Below are 18,462 nucleotides of genomic sequence, written 5' to 3' on the forward strand. Positions count from 1 at the left end.
AAAAGGAAACGCTTGTACAGAACCCTCTGCTTTTGTCTCATTTTCAACCAATTGCTCCTCTTGCAATCCTTGTTAATGTTAAACTTTGACAGCAATCTAAAAACCAAGCTGGTTATGCTTTTACAGTAGCTTTTTAAAAATTAGACAAAAAGGAGTGCATTTCCAATGAGATTGGTGCAGTCATGTGAAATGCACCAAAAGGTCCGGTTAGAAAATATGTTTATGGTGCCCTGCTTTCTTAGCTTTCTACTTGTGATTTCTGCTGTGAGAAACAAAAAACTCAGACTAACAGCACTGATGTAAGAGCAAGGAGGCGAGGTCTTGCCAGGCCAGACAGTGATTTAGCAATAAAGAGCATTGCACAAGAAAGTGAAGTTGTAATGTAAAGTTGTTATAATGTAATAGCAGACTTCCGACCTGGCGATGAGCATGAGGGATAAGTGACTCACTACAGACTACCGGGAGGATCACTAGAAAACTGTGGGTTTACAGAAATGTCTTAGAACAAAATACTCAAACCTCTGGAATATGGGGGTAAATAAAGTCCGATTTTGAAGTGCAGACAAGTAGATGGCAGTTTGGGCTTGTAGTTAAGGCAAGAGGTGATCCATCCCACAGAGCGTGTGTGGGACCTGTAACAAGTCATTTGGTCTCCTTTTTATCAAGATTCCTCATGCTGGGAGAAAAAAAATTCTTACCTCACAGGGGTATCATAAGACAGGAAGTATGAATACACTCCAAAAACAAAGCATCATTATTGTGTTTGGCTAAAAATGTGGAACACAGTTAAGGTAGATTCCAAAAATAATCATTATGTCCACTCTCACTGAAGAACTGGGTTAGGAAGACAAATTCAGGTTAGGCTCCAGTCTGCTCTCAGGAAATCAGGCTGCTCTCTTTCTTCCTTCCTCTTCATGGGATAACTCACCACTAATAATGAGCAAACCTGGAAAATCAAAACCAGATCCAAACTCCAAAAGCTGCTGTTTGCTCATGAGAAGGAAGAAGGGAGCAGAAAACGGCTTTTTTCTTTAGTGATAAGCAATAAAGATTACAAGTTTGGCTCAAGATGTGTTCAAAGCATGGATATAGGTTTATCTGTCCTTCCGCACAGGATTCCCTCTTGAGTGCTCTCACTTTGACGCCCTCCCTGTGCCATGATCAAGAGCTGGGTCCTTCCCAACCTGTCAACCACGTCTTTTTGCTCCCGCCAGGAAAGCACGGCTCACAGCTGGGCGCTCCTCACCCACTTGCTGCTTCACGAGTGAATGGGCTCCCCAGTCCCACAGAAGTCAGGATTTTGTCTCTGGTAATCAGGGACAGGAATTGCAGAAATCGGCAGATTTCCCACTTCCTGACAAAACTTTCCCTGTGTTTTAAAAACTCTTGGCAAAGGTTTTGCTTGCAGAATCTGCAAGCTGACGGGTGGGGAGGACCTAGCCCAGACAGCTGAAGGCAATGCTGATGGCTCAGGTTACTGCCTGCAAAGGGACACAAACAGCCTGTTTCACTGAAAAACGAAAACCACAGAAATAAAAGATGATTAAACAACCCCAATCTGATTTAGCTGGACTGACATTTCCAATTCTTTCTGTATTTTCAAACAAAATAGCACAAGGAATAATTTTTTTCTTCTTTGGTTTTTTATTTTTTATTTTTTAAATCACATTTCAGACAATATTTCACCGGACTGACAGAGCAGAGCAAATAATTACATTTCAAATGAGACTTGAAGATGGAGCCACTAAACTCCTAACTGTTGTATGACTGTAACCCTGAGGTTGTGAGACTTAATCCTGTGCAAGATTAATACTAAGATAGGAGATTTTAAAAAGATTATGCAACTTTTCTCATAAAAGGGTATTTTTTTTCCACCATAATCTACAATCTGTTCTGCTGTAGAGGTGATTTATTCAGTAGGTCTGCAAGTGTACTCTTTGTAAAAGTGAATCCTGTGGGACAGAAGCTACCTCAATTATTATTTATCATGCCCCTTGCCTGTTACATTATCAAAGCATTTCCACATGTTTCCGAATTAATCTCTATAATGCCTGTTATGAGGTGATTTAATAGGATTATCCCTATTTTTCAGATGAGGAAACTGAGACACAATGAGAGACTTGTCCAAGGTCAAACAGAAAAGCCTGTAGCAGACCTGGGTACTTCATCATGCTGCTCTGGCCCCCTGTCCCTTCACCTTGCTATTGCAGCAGCAAAGCTGCTTACTTGAGAAAGGCTCATTTGCACAACAGGCAGTCCAGTCCTTCCACAAACCCAGAAGAGACCTTCTGTGACTGTCAGGCCAAAAGCCTGAAGATGAAGGCTGGCCAATGCATCACCATAAGCTCAATACTGCATGGAAAGAATATCCCCTCCTCATTTTAACTGCAGATGAATTAGCTCAAAGCATCTAGCCTTCCCTCATTCCTCTCAAAAGAAAGCTGCTAGTCTGGAGTCAAACATATCAATCACTCTGCATTTCCAGAGTTAGATACAAGGAGTTCAACTGATTCTAGTGAAAACCAAACAAGTAGACACACTGCACTGGGATTAGGAGAGCTACCCTTGATCCATCACTAGCTCTGAAGACTTCGTACCAAGGCTAGCAGAAAGATGGAAAAGAGTGATCACTGCACCAGGAGAAAATAAAGTTGGTGAAGTTTTCAGGCACAAAACTTGCTACCTCTGCCTGACAACCTCTGTCTAGGTACAGACAGGTTTTAAGTTTATTTGGCTTTCCCTCCTCTTGACCAGGAGGATACTCCAAGCCTGCCAAGGACAGGAATTTTCTCACCTTGATAAATGTCTGCTGATCCTTGGGAAACCTGAGGCATGGAGGCCTCCATCTCCTGCACCGAAGAGAATTTTCTAGCAAATCTGCTCAGAGATCAACCCTCAGAAGTGCCACGTACTGTCATTTTGCAAGGAACTACCACAAGAGAAAAATGTTTTCTCTGTTTGCAGGTGATGACAGACTGTTTTTTTGGAAACAGTCTCACCATTTCTAGACTAAGGTCACAGGATTTATGAGATGCCAAGGTGAAGGAAAACCACTTCCTTGTCAGGTCATGAACTTGAGAAAAGTATGGCTTGAAACTTAAAGTAGGTTCACAACTAGCAAAGTTTGAGAACTGAGGGTTGAATGCTTTCAGCCTTGGGAAAAGGGCTTAATTCTCTGCTGTATCACTGATCCCTCAAGTGCTCTCTGTGCTTCAGTTCTCACCCTGTGATGGATGGTAACCCCACTTCCCCATCTCTCAGATGGTGCTCCATACAAAATTCACTTAAAGAGCAGGGAAAGATTACAAATTACAGTCCTACCAGCACTTACAATATACAAATCCTTCAAAAGGTCTTACAGAGTGTGTTCAGCTTTGTCCCATCCTTGCCATCGGGTGCACAGTTAGCTACCCTGGCGTGTCTCCACCAAGCTGGCAGCCTGTGGTTACCTCCAGACAATCAAAGTCACCAACTCCCCTTAAGCCCTGCCTTAAGAAAGAAAGAAAAAAACCAACAGAAACACACCAGTGGAACAGCAAGCAGATGGTCAAATGCTCTCTAGTGAAACAAATAAACAAGGCTGCTACTTCTCTGCTGAGCTGCATCTTGCTTTTAGAGACCAACCTAAAATTTCAGTGAATCGTTCCATCATTTCAGCCAGAAAAGCTATTTTAGGTCCTGCATTTATGAGAGAAGCTTGATAAGAGTAAGGCATGGTATCTATCTGCTCATCTATCTCAGACTTTGGAAAGTGCTAGGAAGCAGCCAAGACGTAATAAATTTAAAGGAGGAAATCATGGCCAGTCAAGTGGTTCAGGAAAAGATGTCTGGGCTTTCTCATCACAGGCTGCAAAACAAAAATAGGTATCGATACACACCCATCTGCTGGAGGAAACGGTGAAAAATATGTATTATTTATGCAGTATTTCTTTAAATAGGAGCAAGCAGAGAAAACTGACCAAAAGACTTTATGGTTATAAACATAAGGAATAACATGTGCTATCAAGATTTGCAAACTCACCAACATATGAGCTTTAAGGCTCCTTTCCCCAGGTGATACAAACCAGACCTTGGAATATCAGGTATTTGTCACCCTTCCCCCAAAATCTTTAATTACCAACCCCTACCACCTCTCAGAAGGCAGAAATCCCATGTAATCACAGCCCCCCAACACATTTATTGATCTGTATCAGCATCTATGTATTGCAGGAAGAACCTTCCCAACCAAGCACTTATTTCTAATTAGCCAGTAATCAAATCCCCATGTTTTTAATTTGAATTTAGGTCATTAATACCACATTACCTAAAAAAACTAAAAACCACAGACACAGTGTAGTCTGGCCAATACAGGGATCCAAAAGAGAGTGATAGTGCACGTGTTTAATAGAGAAAAACATCTTCTGCCTAGCAACCAGCAGGCTCTCCTGGCGGTCCAGGGGAAGGAATTCAGCGCTATAAATGTCAGCAAGCAAATTAAGCCACTGTGCCTGAGATACAAAGGCCTAGTCACTGGGCAATAAAAAATTAAAGGAGAAATACTTATAGTAAGAAATAGTCAAAAAAAACAGATGCATCTATTAGCTTGCTTCCCTCTGTATCTAAATAAAGTTACAGATTGCTCCCAGCTAGATGGGTTCTGTGCTTGCACTTATTTATAAGCCAATATCTTGCCCATTTTATATACAGGATGAGAGAGAGGATACTGAAAGCAATTTACCATTTTGATGTTATTGAAAAAGGGACTCAGTGTGGTACTAAAGCATACAATGGTCCTGAATCCAAGGTCAGATAGGGAACAGGTTGTCTGAGGATGATGGTTATCAAAACAACACACTGCTGGCAAGAGAACTTTTTTTTTAACCCTTTTTGTTAGAATGAGGTCAACATTTTATGAGTTCTGACAAAATCTCTTTGCCACTCTTAACTTGAGATTTTTCAAACGGTTCCATTATTCTTAGTGTACTCAACAATTTATTGTGAGGTATGAACTGAGATTAGGGACCTTCTCATTCTGCAAACTGTGTAAAGGCTCAGATTTCTGGTCTTAGAGAAGTTACTAACCATACTAGGCAGCCAAAGAAGGTTAAAGGAAGAATTGTGACCTCCATCTTGCAGATGAGCCTCAGCGTAGGGAGACTGAGAGTCTTGCTTTATGTTCATACAAGGAATCTGCATGAGAGAAGATGTTTCTTACTGCTGCTTCAGTACTGAAATCAAATTGCTTTTCCTTTCTGGGAAGAGGTCACTCAGAACCTAAGGTCTGCTGACTGCAGTGACCTACATGAAATGGACTTGCCAGTTCTAGGAGAAATATCAGAGTACACGAAGCTCATGTGCTCCCCTTACCACCACATTTCCCCAAGACTAGAATACGCATGTTTACCAACTTGGAAATCACAAGCATTCACTCCTCCCTTGACCCCAGCATTTGATCTTTTCTTCTTCTCTGACACCTTTTAAGTTCACTGCCTACAGAGAAAGATTGCACGCAAGGGACACCAACCAAGTGCCAAGGCTGGGAAGGCAGTGATCTCATCCTGAAAATGGTAGCAACATGTCGCCTTACAATTGTCCACCTTCAGGACAGCTTCACCTGGATGACAGACTGTCACAGAGCCCATTTACGCAGATATTTATGGAGCTACTCAGCAGCTGCTGCGGTCATAGAGGAGGCTAGGTCAGGGCAGCAACAGGCTAGAGGCTGCTGTTCCCCCAAAAAGGGAGACTCCTCTTCCCATCATAAATAGGACAGAAACTCAAAAACTAGACCTTGTTGCCTTCTAGGTGAAAAAGACTATCTTGCCATAGGAATGACAGTACAGAGGAGCTCCTTTTCCCTTAGGACATAGCCAGGTCCTAGCAGTTGTGATTCTGGGAAGGTCGTTATCAAACAGTTTGGCTTGGTTTCAAGTGGGTGCAAGAGATCTGAAACTAAGAAATACCTACAGGTAAACTGTAGTCATCTCTCACCTCCATGCAACTGGACTGACTTATATAAATGACACTGGATGGGCTCTTCCTTCATTAGGCTTGTAGAGAATAAAGGTGTTTGAGGGAGAGTGTTAGTTCTTCATTTCACACTGTGCTGTGCAATAAAGGAAGTGCTGTAAAAGGGGAGGCTAGATGGATGGCATTTCACTGAAAGCTACTCAAGCTATTGCTAAACCTAGTCGTGGACTTTCCAAGAGAAAAAGGAATGAACAGGACTGCAGGCAAACAAGCTAGAGAACTGAGGAACAGAAAAGGGACAATCACAACAAACCAAACACTCGAACTACCCCTCTACCTCCAATAAAAGGCTCTCTGAATATATGGTACAGAAATTGCCACGTGCCAGTTATTGGGAGTGCCAGTGGAGGAACGCTGCTACCCCCAAAGCCCATTGTTTTATTCAGATGGCATCTGCAGAACAGGATTGCAATGTCAGCAACTGCTTCCTAGTGCACATTAACAGGGTTTCTGAGAGCATGGCTTATCTCCAGGTGTGTTGGCATGTGCTTTCCTTTCATGGAAAGTCTCCTTTCATCTCTTTTGGTGAACAGAGCTACTGGGACCAGTGAGATCACAGGCTAAAAGCTCTGCTGGTGCAGCTGCCCAGAGACGGAGGGAGTCCAGTCCTTGTTGCCCTTTGAAAAAGGGACAGACTACACAGCCAGCACAGGGGCTATGGCATATCTGCACCAGGCACAGGCAGCTCCTGCTTTCAGCCAAACCTTGGGAAAAAAGGAAACCAAACTCAAACAAATATTCCCATATTTCAGGGAGCAGCAGCTGCTAGACTTCTCTGCCACGCGCTGGCTGCACAGCAGGTGATAAATGGAAGGATTTTACATGGCTGTCCAAGCACCCCAGTAGCTGAGACACTTGTCTTCAACACAGGAGGGCCCATGGCCAAACTCCTTCTGCTTATTCACCTCAGTATCAGCCAGGAAAAGAGCTTTCTGTGCACTGTCCCCCCTGCGTTATTTGCTGAATAAAATTCTTCCTCATTAAGAGGCCAAAGCCCAAGAAACAGCCACTGGAACAAACAAGGTTCTGTGCAGCTATAATCCCCACCTCACCGCTGGGGAATTAAAGCAAAGAATTAGGCTGTAGCTGTTCCCTTCCAGCACGATGAATGCTTAAGCAGGTTATGGCTTTGCACTGCAGACGTTTTCTGGGGAGAAGAAATAATGACTTCTTTACCAGCCCAACTCACTAGCTACTCTCAGGGAAACAAGCTTGAGGATTATTTTCTGACAAAACAGTTAAGAATGATTACTGTATGTCAGTATGTTTGAAGTGTTAGCTTCAAGGATTGCTGAAAGTGCCAGTATTTCTCCAGCCTTTTCCCTTCAGTGCTCTTTGTGATATGCAGAAGGGGCCTCGCTAACGTGAAAGATGCCAGCTCACAGGACAATCTTCTCACTGCTGCTGCAGCAAAAAATACAGGTGCCTCCGAAAGAAAGGTCCTAATTCTCCACACAGGAAAGCCTGCCCTTCAGAGACTTACATTGAGTTTGTCAAGCACTGCAAGAACAGAAGTTACCTAGAGAGGAAAAAAATAGTCAATTGCTGCTGGACTTGCTACCTGAACTGCTCAAAGGTGAAAACTTACTCTGTAATTCTGGAGCAGAACCTGGCACTTTGCTAGTCAGGTCAAGAAGCAGCTGATACACTTGAGGCAGACATGATTGGTGCTGTTTTGCAAGAAGGTGGGATGCGGCAGTTCTTACAGATTTTGATCCTGTTCAAGCCTATGGGCTGATTACACACTATACAAAGGCCAAGTGAGATTCCTCCTCCTAAGATATTTATAGCAGACTGCAAGGGGAAGCAGGGAGTGAAGCAGAGACCTTAAACTGTTACAAGGCATCCTAGATGGTAGATCCTAAATTCCTCCAGACTATGAAAAACTTACAGCACATTGAAATGAGAAACAGGAATGGAGCAACAGTGGAGACTGCAGTCAGGGCTAACCCTGAGAGGAAGCTTTGGATGTGGTGGTGCCAATTCAGAAAGAAGAACATGGGCTGGATACAAACCTAAAGGGATGGGGGTTGTGTTAGAAGAGTTAGCAGGACACAGAGCATACAGGTCTTGCTAGCAGATCATCACTTACTAGCAAAAAGCAAAGAAAAGGTGATGAAGCTGCCAGCTACCACCCATGCTGGGTTTTGCACCTGGTTTCCACTCCACGTCACAGTAGAGGATCCAGCTTAGCATGCTCCTTCCTTCCCCTGTGTGGCCTGGAAGGTGATCTTTTCTCCTGAAAAATCCTGCTTTAACAGCCCAACTCCACACAGTGTATTTGAAAAAGGGGATGTTATAGGCTGCCAAAACCATAGCCCAACAGAAGCTACGTGGGTACTGTAACCAACAGCAGTAAATTCACATGCCTACAAGAGCCAAGGTAACGCAGTTGAAAGGGTCCAAGCAGAGAGGACTGCTGCTTCGAAGTGCAGCAGCACTGTCTGGTTCACAGAGATTACCTGGGGCACCAGTGGGACATGCAGCTCCTCCAGGACACTGGTCTGGCTAGACCTGGGATTTGTTCCACATACAACTGGTGGCACACACAGTGCAACACAGTCCCCAACTACTGACGGGCAAAACCACTGCTTGAAATAACCTTGTTTCAAGCCAGAATAACTTCCAAGGAGATAAATAGCAGCGTGGCTGCTAGAGGCTGTACAGGAGTGGTTGCAGTCCAAACTTGCCACCAGTGATTTAATTGAGGAATCTGCCTTGTGCCAACTGGGCAGAGAAACGAGTGCCGTGGCCATCACAGACACAGATGTGATGCTGGAGACGAGCATGCCAAATCTGCAGAGACAGCACGGTTCAGTGACGCAGACTCCCCCCGAGAATGGGAATCTCCAGGTTTCTTGCTCTGCCACGTGCTGTGGCCCTTGGAAAAAAACCCCTTCTCCTCCTTTGGTGACTTCTCTCTTAAAATAAAGCTCTTGTAGGGAGGCTTGGCATACTACTATTATGACAAAACCAAATTTGACTATTTCCTCCAGCTGCCACTGATAATAAAAAAGCTAGTACTACCTATAATAACAGGAATAAAATTTTTGTACACATGCCCCATGAACAAATGCAACAAGGGACATTCTGCCAGCAGAATCATACATCACCTCCTCTTTTGGGAGTAAAAAGCAGAACACGTGACATACACTTTCAATCAAACCCCGCAACTCCCAAATGACAAACAGCAATAGCTGTAAAGATCCATTCACTTCTTCTCAATCTAGTGATTATTTTATGAAAATGTTTAGCCACGAGTGTTCTAAAATATAACAATTTATTCTATTATGAGTAGTCCTGAAACAGAAAGGGGAATAATTCAGTAATGCTACTGATTTTATAAAACTTTTGACTCTGTACTAAATAAAGATGGTATCATTCCTAATTTTCTCCTTAGGGTTTGGATATTACAAACCCATTGAATATTACAGCATCACAAAGTAGCTACTCAACAGTTAATTCCTATTTAGGAACAAAATCCTCTTTTTCATATTTTAATGAATTTTCTCCAAACTGGTAAAACATGTAGACTTTTTATTCCAACCACAGAAAGCAGCGACTGAACAAAAATAATAATAGCTGCATAATACTTCCTCATTCCACCACCTCAGTAACACTGCTACAAACAAAACCTCCCCACATGATAAATGTTATTACTAACTATTTCCATCCACAAAGCCAAACCATTCTCTCCATCAGCACTCGTCCAACGCCAAGTGTCTGCAGCTCCCAAGCACATGCCAACTACCTTTTTTGACACACAGCCGACTCCACCTTTGACACAGGCTGAGAGAGACCTTCAGACACCAGAGGCAGACTGCACATTCAGTATGGAGAGAGCTGGGTGTAAGAAAGGGGGATAAATCACAGCTTTCAGTGGATGAGCCAAAGGAGCCAATTCATAACTACAGCATTGTGATGGTTGTGGGGATGATTTGAACTACTGATCTTCAAGTGCTCCTTTTTAAGAGAGAGGTTGGATGAACAAGCTAGAGACACAAGATGTGGTGTGCTTGTGGAGGTTTAGGGACAAAGGCCAGCTCATTTTAATATCAGGAAATGCAAATGGTTTTGCTTTTTCAAATATGCTTAAGCTGTTTTTTAAGACTTGCATGTGCTCTTCTCCCAGCATCAAAATCTATCCATATTCCATGTGTGAAACACCTTGTACAGCACAGTAGCAGAGACAGCGTGCTTAAGTGATCAAAGCACCTTTCATAGCTGTACTACTAGCACTGACAAACAGACCTGTTTTACAAACGCTCTGGTTTATAATCTCAGCAAGAGATGACATGTTTTCCTCCTCCAGCCCCAGGTTGGATGCCGAATTGGCACACGCCGACACTTACCTAGGAAGCCCTCTTCATCCACAATGATGGTGTAGTCCTCTGGGGTTTCCGTGAGGCTGAAGAACTTGCACCTGGCAAAAGCAAACAGCAAGAGAACATGATTAGCTGCTGCACTGAGTGGAGTCTGGTCTTCCACCTATATCGGAGGTCCCTTCCCACCCAAGCTGTGCCGGAGGGAAGAGTCATGGTCTGGTGTTTATGGAGAAACCCGAGGCATTAACAGACCTGGATTTTATTCCTGGCTCAGCCACTCACACTGCATGACCCACATTCCCTGCTGCCTGCCTATGCACAAAAGAGCTGGTAAAACACTTATTATTTTTATGACTTAGTTCTTAGTTACTTTTCTTAATTACTATATCCCTTAAGGCTTCCCGTCACAGTCCAGGACCTGCTGTACTGCACTAACACAGAGCAAAAGGCTTTGCTCACCAAATGATCACTCCAACGACTCCAAAATCCTTCTCATGGTTCATACATGCACCCGTCTTCCCTATTTACCCACTGAAGTTTCTTGCCTTGTCAAGGTTTGACATCTGATCTCTTCAGCAAGCCCCAGTGCCTCTTCCTGCTCCCCCCAGCAGACAGCATCCCAGTTCCCTTTGCTGGTGCTTGCCCCTTCCCTCAGCAAACGCCTCCCTTCCCTGGGGAGCTCCGGGTGAAGAGACAAGTGTTAGAAGCCATCGAACACATGAACACAAGGTTGAACTTCCCTGCCCGCCCCCATCTCTCGTTGCCTCTGTTCTGCTTCGTGCTCATCTTTTCACACTGCAGGCCATGTGCAGCACAGCCTCTCCATCTCGTTCAGCACCGAGCACAATGTCACCTCGAACGTGAGATACAAAACAAATGTGACATGGGATTCTTCCACCATAGACATGCAAACAAAAAAAGCCTCAGCCTTAAGGTTTAACACCACATATAGTTGAAAAGTTTTCCTCCACCACACCAACGTATATACATACAGCAACATCTACTAAAAAAAAAACCAACCTAAAACAACCTTTCTCCAGCTTCTGTCCGGCTGACCCCCAGCAACAGCAGGGAGGTTTGCACAATTTTGCAAGCTCGTGTTCACCTTCAGCAGAGCGTGCACTTGTGGAGCATAAGCACAGTGTTTGGCCAGCTTCCTCGACCCACGCAGGGCTCCTGGCCCCTCCAGGAGCATGCCAGACTGCACCGACTGTATTTGCCACCCAAGCCACAAGAGAAATTTTTCCCTCTAGGAAGTCAAATCGGGTGCAACAGGAAGAGCCTGTGTCTGTAAGGACCAAAGAGCAGAATTTTGCAGTTACACTGTAATACTATCAGATTTATCTGGGGCAACCTACAGAAAATATGATAGATGGAAAAAGAAAGATTGTTCTTAAGGCCCCTGAATTTTGCAGCATGTTCACAGTATAATTCCTGCATGGAGCAGAGTTCAGCAGGACCCAGCAACCATGGACTACCAGGGCTTCTCAGCACTGCTGAGCACCGATGTCGCAAAGTCTTCAGGACTTCTGAAAGTCAGGAACCCCATGCTACCAGCTCAAGCATCAGAAAATTGAAGCATTCACTTGATTACAGAATCAGACTAAAAACTGGCTTGAGCTTTCTTTTGTCCAGCTGAAAAGAACAAAGATTGCAGCTATCCCTTCCAAAAACAACAGGGAGAAAATGAGACGGCTGCTGCCCTCCCCCTCAGAATCAGAAAAACTAGAAGAAACAACATGTAGCTCTGTTAGTGATTTGCCATGTGACCAACAGGATTTCATGTAAATAAAAAGTATTAGACAACCTGCCTTTAGAGACCCGTCCTGTTTTCCTGGAAGCATCCGTCAGAACAATCAAGCATGACACTCTCCCTCCTAGCAGAGACATATCACTATAAAATACAGAAGTGGCCCCACCACAACAGAAACCACAACTTAATTATTTTATGTCATTGGTAATAACTGCTGTGACAGCCACATTTTCTAACTCAACTCTCTCCAGGAATAGTGCCAAGAGCAAGCAGAAAACAGTAGCAACCCAAATTTTTCACTCTCACTTCTTAACTGAACAAGGATGCTACCTGTGTGAGGGGAGATCTAGGCTGGGTAAAAAGGACTTCTGGGATGGTGCTTCAGGTAAGTCCCAGGAGGTATAAGTATTTATTATTTAGTGGATTAATTCCCTGGAGAAGTAATTGAAATAAAATTCTTTGCTACTACTACCCAACTGAGCCACATACATGCTGACTAGGGAAAAGCTAATGGTCTTAAAGAAGGAGAAGTTAATATTAAAAAGAAAAAAAAATCCTGATCTATGATGGCATTTATGGAGGAATTTGTTCCAGAACAGTAATACACGTCTATGTGCACACATTGACCCCGGCAGAAAAAGTGTGATTGTGACAGATGCCATTCTCTTAGCACACATCTAAAAGCAATGATATTTAAGGGATATGTACAGACGAAATCCCATAATTGCTGGCTCCGAGTGCGTATCAAAAGCTCACATCTTCATATACCATCTCAAAGCCCAATTCCCACGTCACTGCAATTCTGTAAAAGGTCAGCAGCGTAGAGCCATCTAAATTCAAAAGTGAAGCCTTTTCACCAACCCAGAGAAGACCAGTGGTTCTTGTGGTGTACATTCACTTTAAGCCAACGATGCATTATTTTTCCCAGGGAAAAATCTAAAAATGAAAAATTGGAATTGCAAACACTGAGTGATAAAATATGGCGTGGAACATTTTCTTACCATCACATGCTGCCAAAATTCAAGTCCTCACCCTAAAACCTGTGCCTCAGCCTAGATATGTAAAGATCTACTTCCACTGCAAATGCAACTCAAAAACTGTGTCTTGAATCATCAATGACAGAAGGAACTCAATGTCATATCTCTCTCCTGCACTATACATGCTTTTTCCATTCAAGTTAGTCCAATCATTTATCTTTCCTCTTAACACAAGTTCTCAATAAGCTGAATGCCAACAGCATCTTCTATTATCACACCAAAGCCAAGAAAGGAAAAGAATTGCCCTTTAGTAATTTTGAGACATCAGGCAAACAGTATTTCTCTAAGTACGTGTGGAAAGCATATATGTAAGACAACAATATTTTTAGTTTCCTAATAGCCAAACCTCAGATAGATTCTTCTGGATTTCTGCCTTCTTCATGTTTCAGCACATTTCCACTTCAGCACTGTTGCTGACTTCGACTGCCTGACAACATATGTCTTTTTCTGGCAACGCAGCAAATGTAGACCAATCTATTATTAGATTAGATCTTTGAAACTGCAAAGCTTACACTGTGTATGGAAGTAATACCCAAGCTTGCACAGAGCAGGAAAGCGTGTGTAGGATGCAGCAACAGCATCATTTCAGTTTGCAAACAGCACTCAAGTTTCCACGGGAGAAGAAAGCCGGGCAGGGAAGCATACAACGTCCTGGCTGGCCTCACTTGCGGAGCCGCACCAGAAGGGTCTCCTCAAGACATGTGGTCCCCAGGCCTGCCGAGGTCACCAGGGTGGTAACGCTGCAACGAATGTGACTTCCATTGGTTCTGGGTCACGCACAAAGCGCACGCTTGTGGCAGTACTGCTGGGGTCATCTCAAAGTTCAGCTCAGACGATGGTCTTTAAGGAAGCACCAAGTCCTATCTTCTCATTTATAAGGGAACTACTTGGTTAATTGTTGCCTTGGCAGGGTAAAGTGTTGCAAAGCTGTTTGTTCTGTGGGAAGGATCCTTCCCAGAAGCAGGTGGGCGGGTGGCCTCCCCACATGTCAGAAACCATGGCCAAATGCCACTCAGAAGTAACATAATGCCTAAAAGGCATTCAAATGCAAAGTCTGGAGGTAACCCAAAAGTTTGCAAAGGAGGAGTTGAACTGAATGGGAATTAAGCAGCAGCAGAAAGTTGATCTGAGTGAATACAAAAAACATAATTTGTTGTGTTTTATTCCAGGCTGTCTTCTCATTTTAGATGAGAAGGGATTTGTATGCTTCACTCTGTACATTATCATGACAATATATATTCTTAGTACAGAAAGACAGTCTCATGCTAATCATCTAATTCTTTGTGATCTTAACTTCTTTGCAGTTTATAAATAATGACAAGAGGTGGATTCTAGTACGACATATTGTGAAATGCATTTAGGAAAGCAGTAAAGAACACTTGTGCTGTTAATGCGTTTTGACATATTTGTGTAACATGTTAAGTACTTTACACCATCTAATTACAAGACTACACAGTCAAATGGCACTGAAAATTGCAAACAGTGAAATGGTTGGTGTTTTCTAAACAGTGTATTTGTTTGTTAGCCAAAACACTTTGCCATCTTTTTGGTGAGATTGATAAAACACAGCTTAGCAGAACTCCAAAGACAAAAAGAAGTCCCTTGCAATAGGTGTCAGTTGACTTTCTACTCAATGCTCAGACCAGAAAGTGGTGGGTTCACCTTTCTTAGAGTAACCTAATTCTGCAGCCTGATATTGGAAGGCTGCTACCCTGTTAAAAGGAGCACTATTGTTTCTGCGAGCTGTTTAAACAAACTGTACTATCGTCCCTACCAAGGGTAACACTAAAGATGTCACAGCACTGTTAGAAACGGTCAAAGGACAGTGGCAACATTCCTTCCAGTCATTACTTGTGCTCAGATCTGGGACAGAGACATTGGCAAATACAATCAGGGACCGCCTAAAGAGTGACTGTGATAGCAGAGTTTGGTTCATTACAGAAGGTTAATCATTTTCAAAAACAACAGAGAACAAAACTAACAAATTTGTGGCCAAGAAAAGCAAGTATTCATGAAGAGACATAAATTCAGGGAAGTCCTACAGCCTGTGCTATGCCAAAACTTCCAACACGATAAACATGATGGTCTTGTTTAATCCATAATAATAGGAGTGACAGTTTAAACCACAGATTACATTGTGTAAAGTTACAAGGGGGGATAGTCAGTCAACCCCTCTCCTTGCTACTTTGTGTAGCTGGAGAAGTTATCTAAGTCTTTATTTAGACTTTGAGACAATGGGAGCAAAATAACAGAAAAATGATAAGCACCCTGAAGGAACAGAAATCAAAACACAAAAAGGATGACCTGCCATACGGAAAATAAATAAATAAATAAATAAATAAATAAATGTGGATGTGCTGAAGAAGATACTGATCTTAAGTACAGCTTATTGATAGAGCCAGGACACATGGCAAAAACAAACAAGGATTATTCAAAAAAATGTCAACTGAGTGCCTACTGTATTGGCCTTCATTAAACTGGTATCAAACTGTGGTTCGAGTCTTCCTCAAAACAGTTCCATGTGGTCTGAACTACAAGAGCCCATACAAATCAAATTACTGCTGTAAATCAAAGACTAGCAGTAGCTTGACACAATACCAACTACTAATTCTGATATGATTTCTAATTTTTCTGGAGACAGACTTGGTCAGTGAGACTTCCAAAGCTGCAGATTAAACAAAGCTACAACATTCAGGAGTTATCCTGCAGCATAACCACAAGAGATTTTTTTTTTTGGTTCTTTAAACACACTTGGAGTTTATTTTGTATGACTAGCAAAGCCCAAGTCATGATGCTTTCACTAGTCAACGCACAGCGCTTGCAGTATTGCTTTCTAAAACTGTTACTTGGGATACTAAAACATAATCTTTCCTTCATTTGTCATGACAGCATTTTTTTAATACTTCCTAAAAAAACAATTATAAAGCAACATGCAACTTGGCTGGTTTATTTTTCCGCCTTCAACAGACTTCCACCATCATATTTAGGACGATTCTGTAAGAAAATCTGTTTTATCTCCACTTACGTGTAGAAATAAATTCTTGCCAAATATGAAGAGAGAAGCCAAAACTACACTGAATAGTAGTAAGAAAATACACCACATGAAGAAACTAAAGCATGTTACATGTTGGAATGCAACGGAAAGTTCAGCTTACCGAAGGAAACTATATAAGGGAGATGAAAAGGTCCGAGTCCACCTAAGGGCAGCTCCCTCATTAAGTCACTCTATCTAATGAACGTGAACAATGCTGGTTTCCCATCCCAGCACAACTACCAACAGGCAGAGTCTGCGATGCTTAGCAGAGATGTACTGTGGGAAATATAAATGAAGCTTAAGGCCATGAAAGTGTTACTGTGCTCATCTGTAATTTGTGCATTGAAGGAGCCAAATACGGAGATGGTTTTTTTTGTGAACTCGATGAGAACAATACATAAACCAATGACTTTACATGTGGACATACTGAAGTTAACACATTTTCTATACCCAAGACTTGTCCTGGGCATGAATCTGCAGAATAATTTACTGACCTGACGTAATTAAAAAGTTATTCTTAGCACAGATTTTTCTTCCTGGATCATAAATTATTTCAAGTGAGCTCTGCTATGCAATTTTTACTTGGAACATCACGACTCACCACCTATATTAGTGAATGGGGCTGAACCAAAAACCCGGATCTGAACTTTACTGTTCTGGCCAGTGCCCAGATGATGCAACTGCCTGGTGCTTGGCAGGAGTCCTTCCATCCACACACTGAGAAAAGCCACTCAGTTATCTCCAAATGGCTCCCTTGCACTTTGGGACTCCAGTCTGCAAGGCACCATGTAAGCATCCTCAATGATAAGGGTGCTCAAGGGTGCAAAGCACAAGGGCAGGAGTCTGCAGCAGACCTACACCTATGCTGCACTTCGTTTCACACAACCACAGGGAATCATTCTTCAGGTTTTAGGATTCTTACTGGATATTTAGTAGTACCAGATACTGGTGTCCACAGGGATTTGGTGGATACAACGCGTCTGAAAGCCTGTCTAGTGTTCAGAGAGGAAGCAGCTCTTGGTCTAAAAAACCACCAGTTATAGCAAAATAATTTCAATTTTCCTGAAGTAACAAAAAAAAAAAATTAAAAATATAAAAGGGAATTACCTCACCTCTACTTTTCAGTCATCATTTTCTTTTATCTTCTCTGCCATCTTACTTCCCCAAAAGGGGCAGCAGAAGCTGAGAGAACAAGTCCTTGATAAATCAAAACTAGGATTTCTGTAAACGGAAAACTGTAGTTTCAAGTTGAAACACTTCCTTTTAGTTTTAATTGAAATAAAAAATTCCATGCCAGCAACACACACTTCATGGAAGGCACTATTCCATTTTGACATAACTGAACCCTTCAAATCTTAATTCCAGCAAGAATCTTCACTGGTTAATGCCTTCTGATTGGGAAATGTTTATCTTGGTGCAGCAAACAACAAGAGGGATAGATGAGTCTAGTAGTCATGATTCAGAGCTGCAGAAAGGAACAAGATCCTCCAACTAATCTCAAAAGTAAAAAAATATTAGAATAAAACAACATTTAGATAGGCGCATGCTCATGCTTCCACTCCTACACTCTCTTCTCAGGGCTTTGAAACTGTACTGTGTTTCACAGCACGTATGACTGCCACATACACCTCGCTTGTGCTTAACCTGGAACCACAGGGTTATCTCTCTGGCTTGCACATGTCACACGCACTACAAACGCTGCCACTGGAGCACGTTTAACAATCCTGTCCTGTGAGCCATGACAGACCCCACCTTCCTCTTCCGAAACCATGGATGAGCTGCATAGCACAGCGCTGGCCTTTTCCCATCTTGGAAAACTAATTTTTATCATCTGCTTAAGTAGGGAATACACTAAGGCAAGAAAGAAGTCTGGAGGAGGGGAGAAATGAGAGGAAAAAGATACATTCAGTTAGGTTTCACTTTTGTAAATACTATTTGAACTTTTCACATTCATTCTGGGCAAAAAAAAAAATCAGGTGTCAGACAGCTGATGGAACTAGGTGCTTCTCTGCTTGAAAAGAGACAACTCTCCATGCCCTAACCTTTGGAGACAGGAAACAGAGGAGAATTTCAAGGTCATTCATCTTCTGTTACTCTCACAAACTTTGAAAGCTGTTGCTTAATACTGCCTGTGAGGTACTAGTTTCTCTCCTGTCATCATACAATAATTCTGAGCCTAAATTCATCAGCATATGGGCGAACATGAACAGAGCGGACTATATATATCTTTGTTCCTCGACTGTATGGAAAACATGAGCGTGCTTGTTTGTAGGGAAACACAGCCACAAAGTCAGTAACAGGCGC

General features: G+C 42.6%; 1 protein-coding gene across 1 annotated transcript in view; it reads right to left on the reverse strand.

Moving 5' to 3' along the window:
- Positions 1-11,529, reverse strand: part of CASTOR2 (cytosolic arginine sensor for mTORC1 subunit 2) — a 60,933-nt gene extending 49,404 nt beyond the window's left edge. Inside the window, exons 1-2 of the mRNA XM_026861869.1 lie at positions 11,440-11,529; positions 10,362-10,497 (exon numbers count right to left, since the gene is read on the reverse strand). Of these exons, the coding sequence (XP_026717670.1) occupies positions 10,362-10,497; positions 11,440-11,529 (226 nt within the window). The remainder of the gene's footprint in view (positions 1-10,361; positions 10,498-11,439) is intronic.
- Positions 11,530-18,462: the final 6,933 nt, after the last annotated feature.

The sequence above is a fragment of the Athene cunicularia genome (genome assembly GCF_003259725.1).
Source record: "Athene cunicularia isolate RWA chromosome 19 unlocalized genomic scaffold, athCun1 chr19_part1, whole genome shotgun sequence".
In the NCBI taxonomy this organism is placed as follows: Eukaryota; Metazoa; Chordata; class Aves; order Strigiformes; family Strigidae; genus Athene; species Athene cunicularia.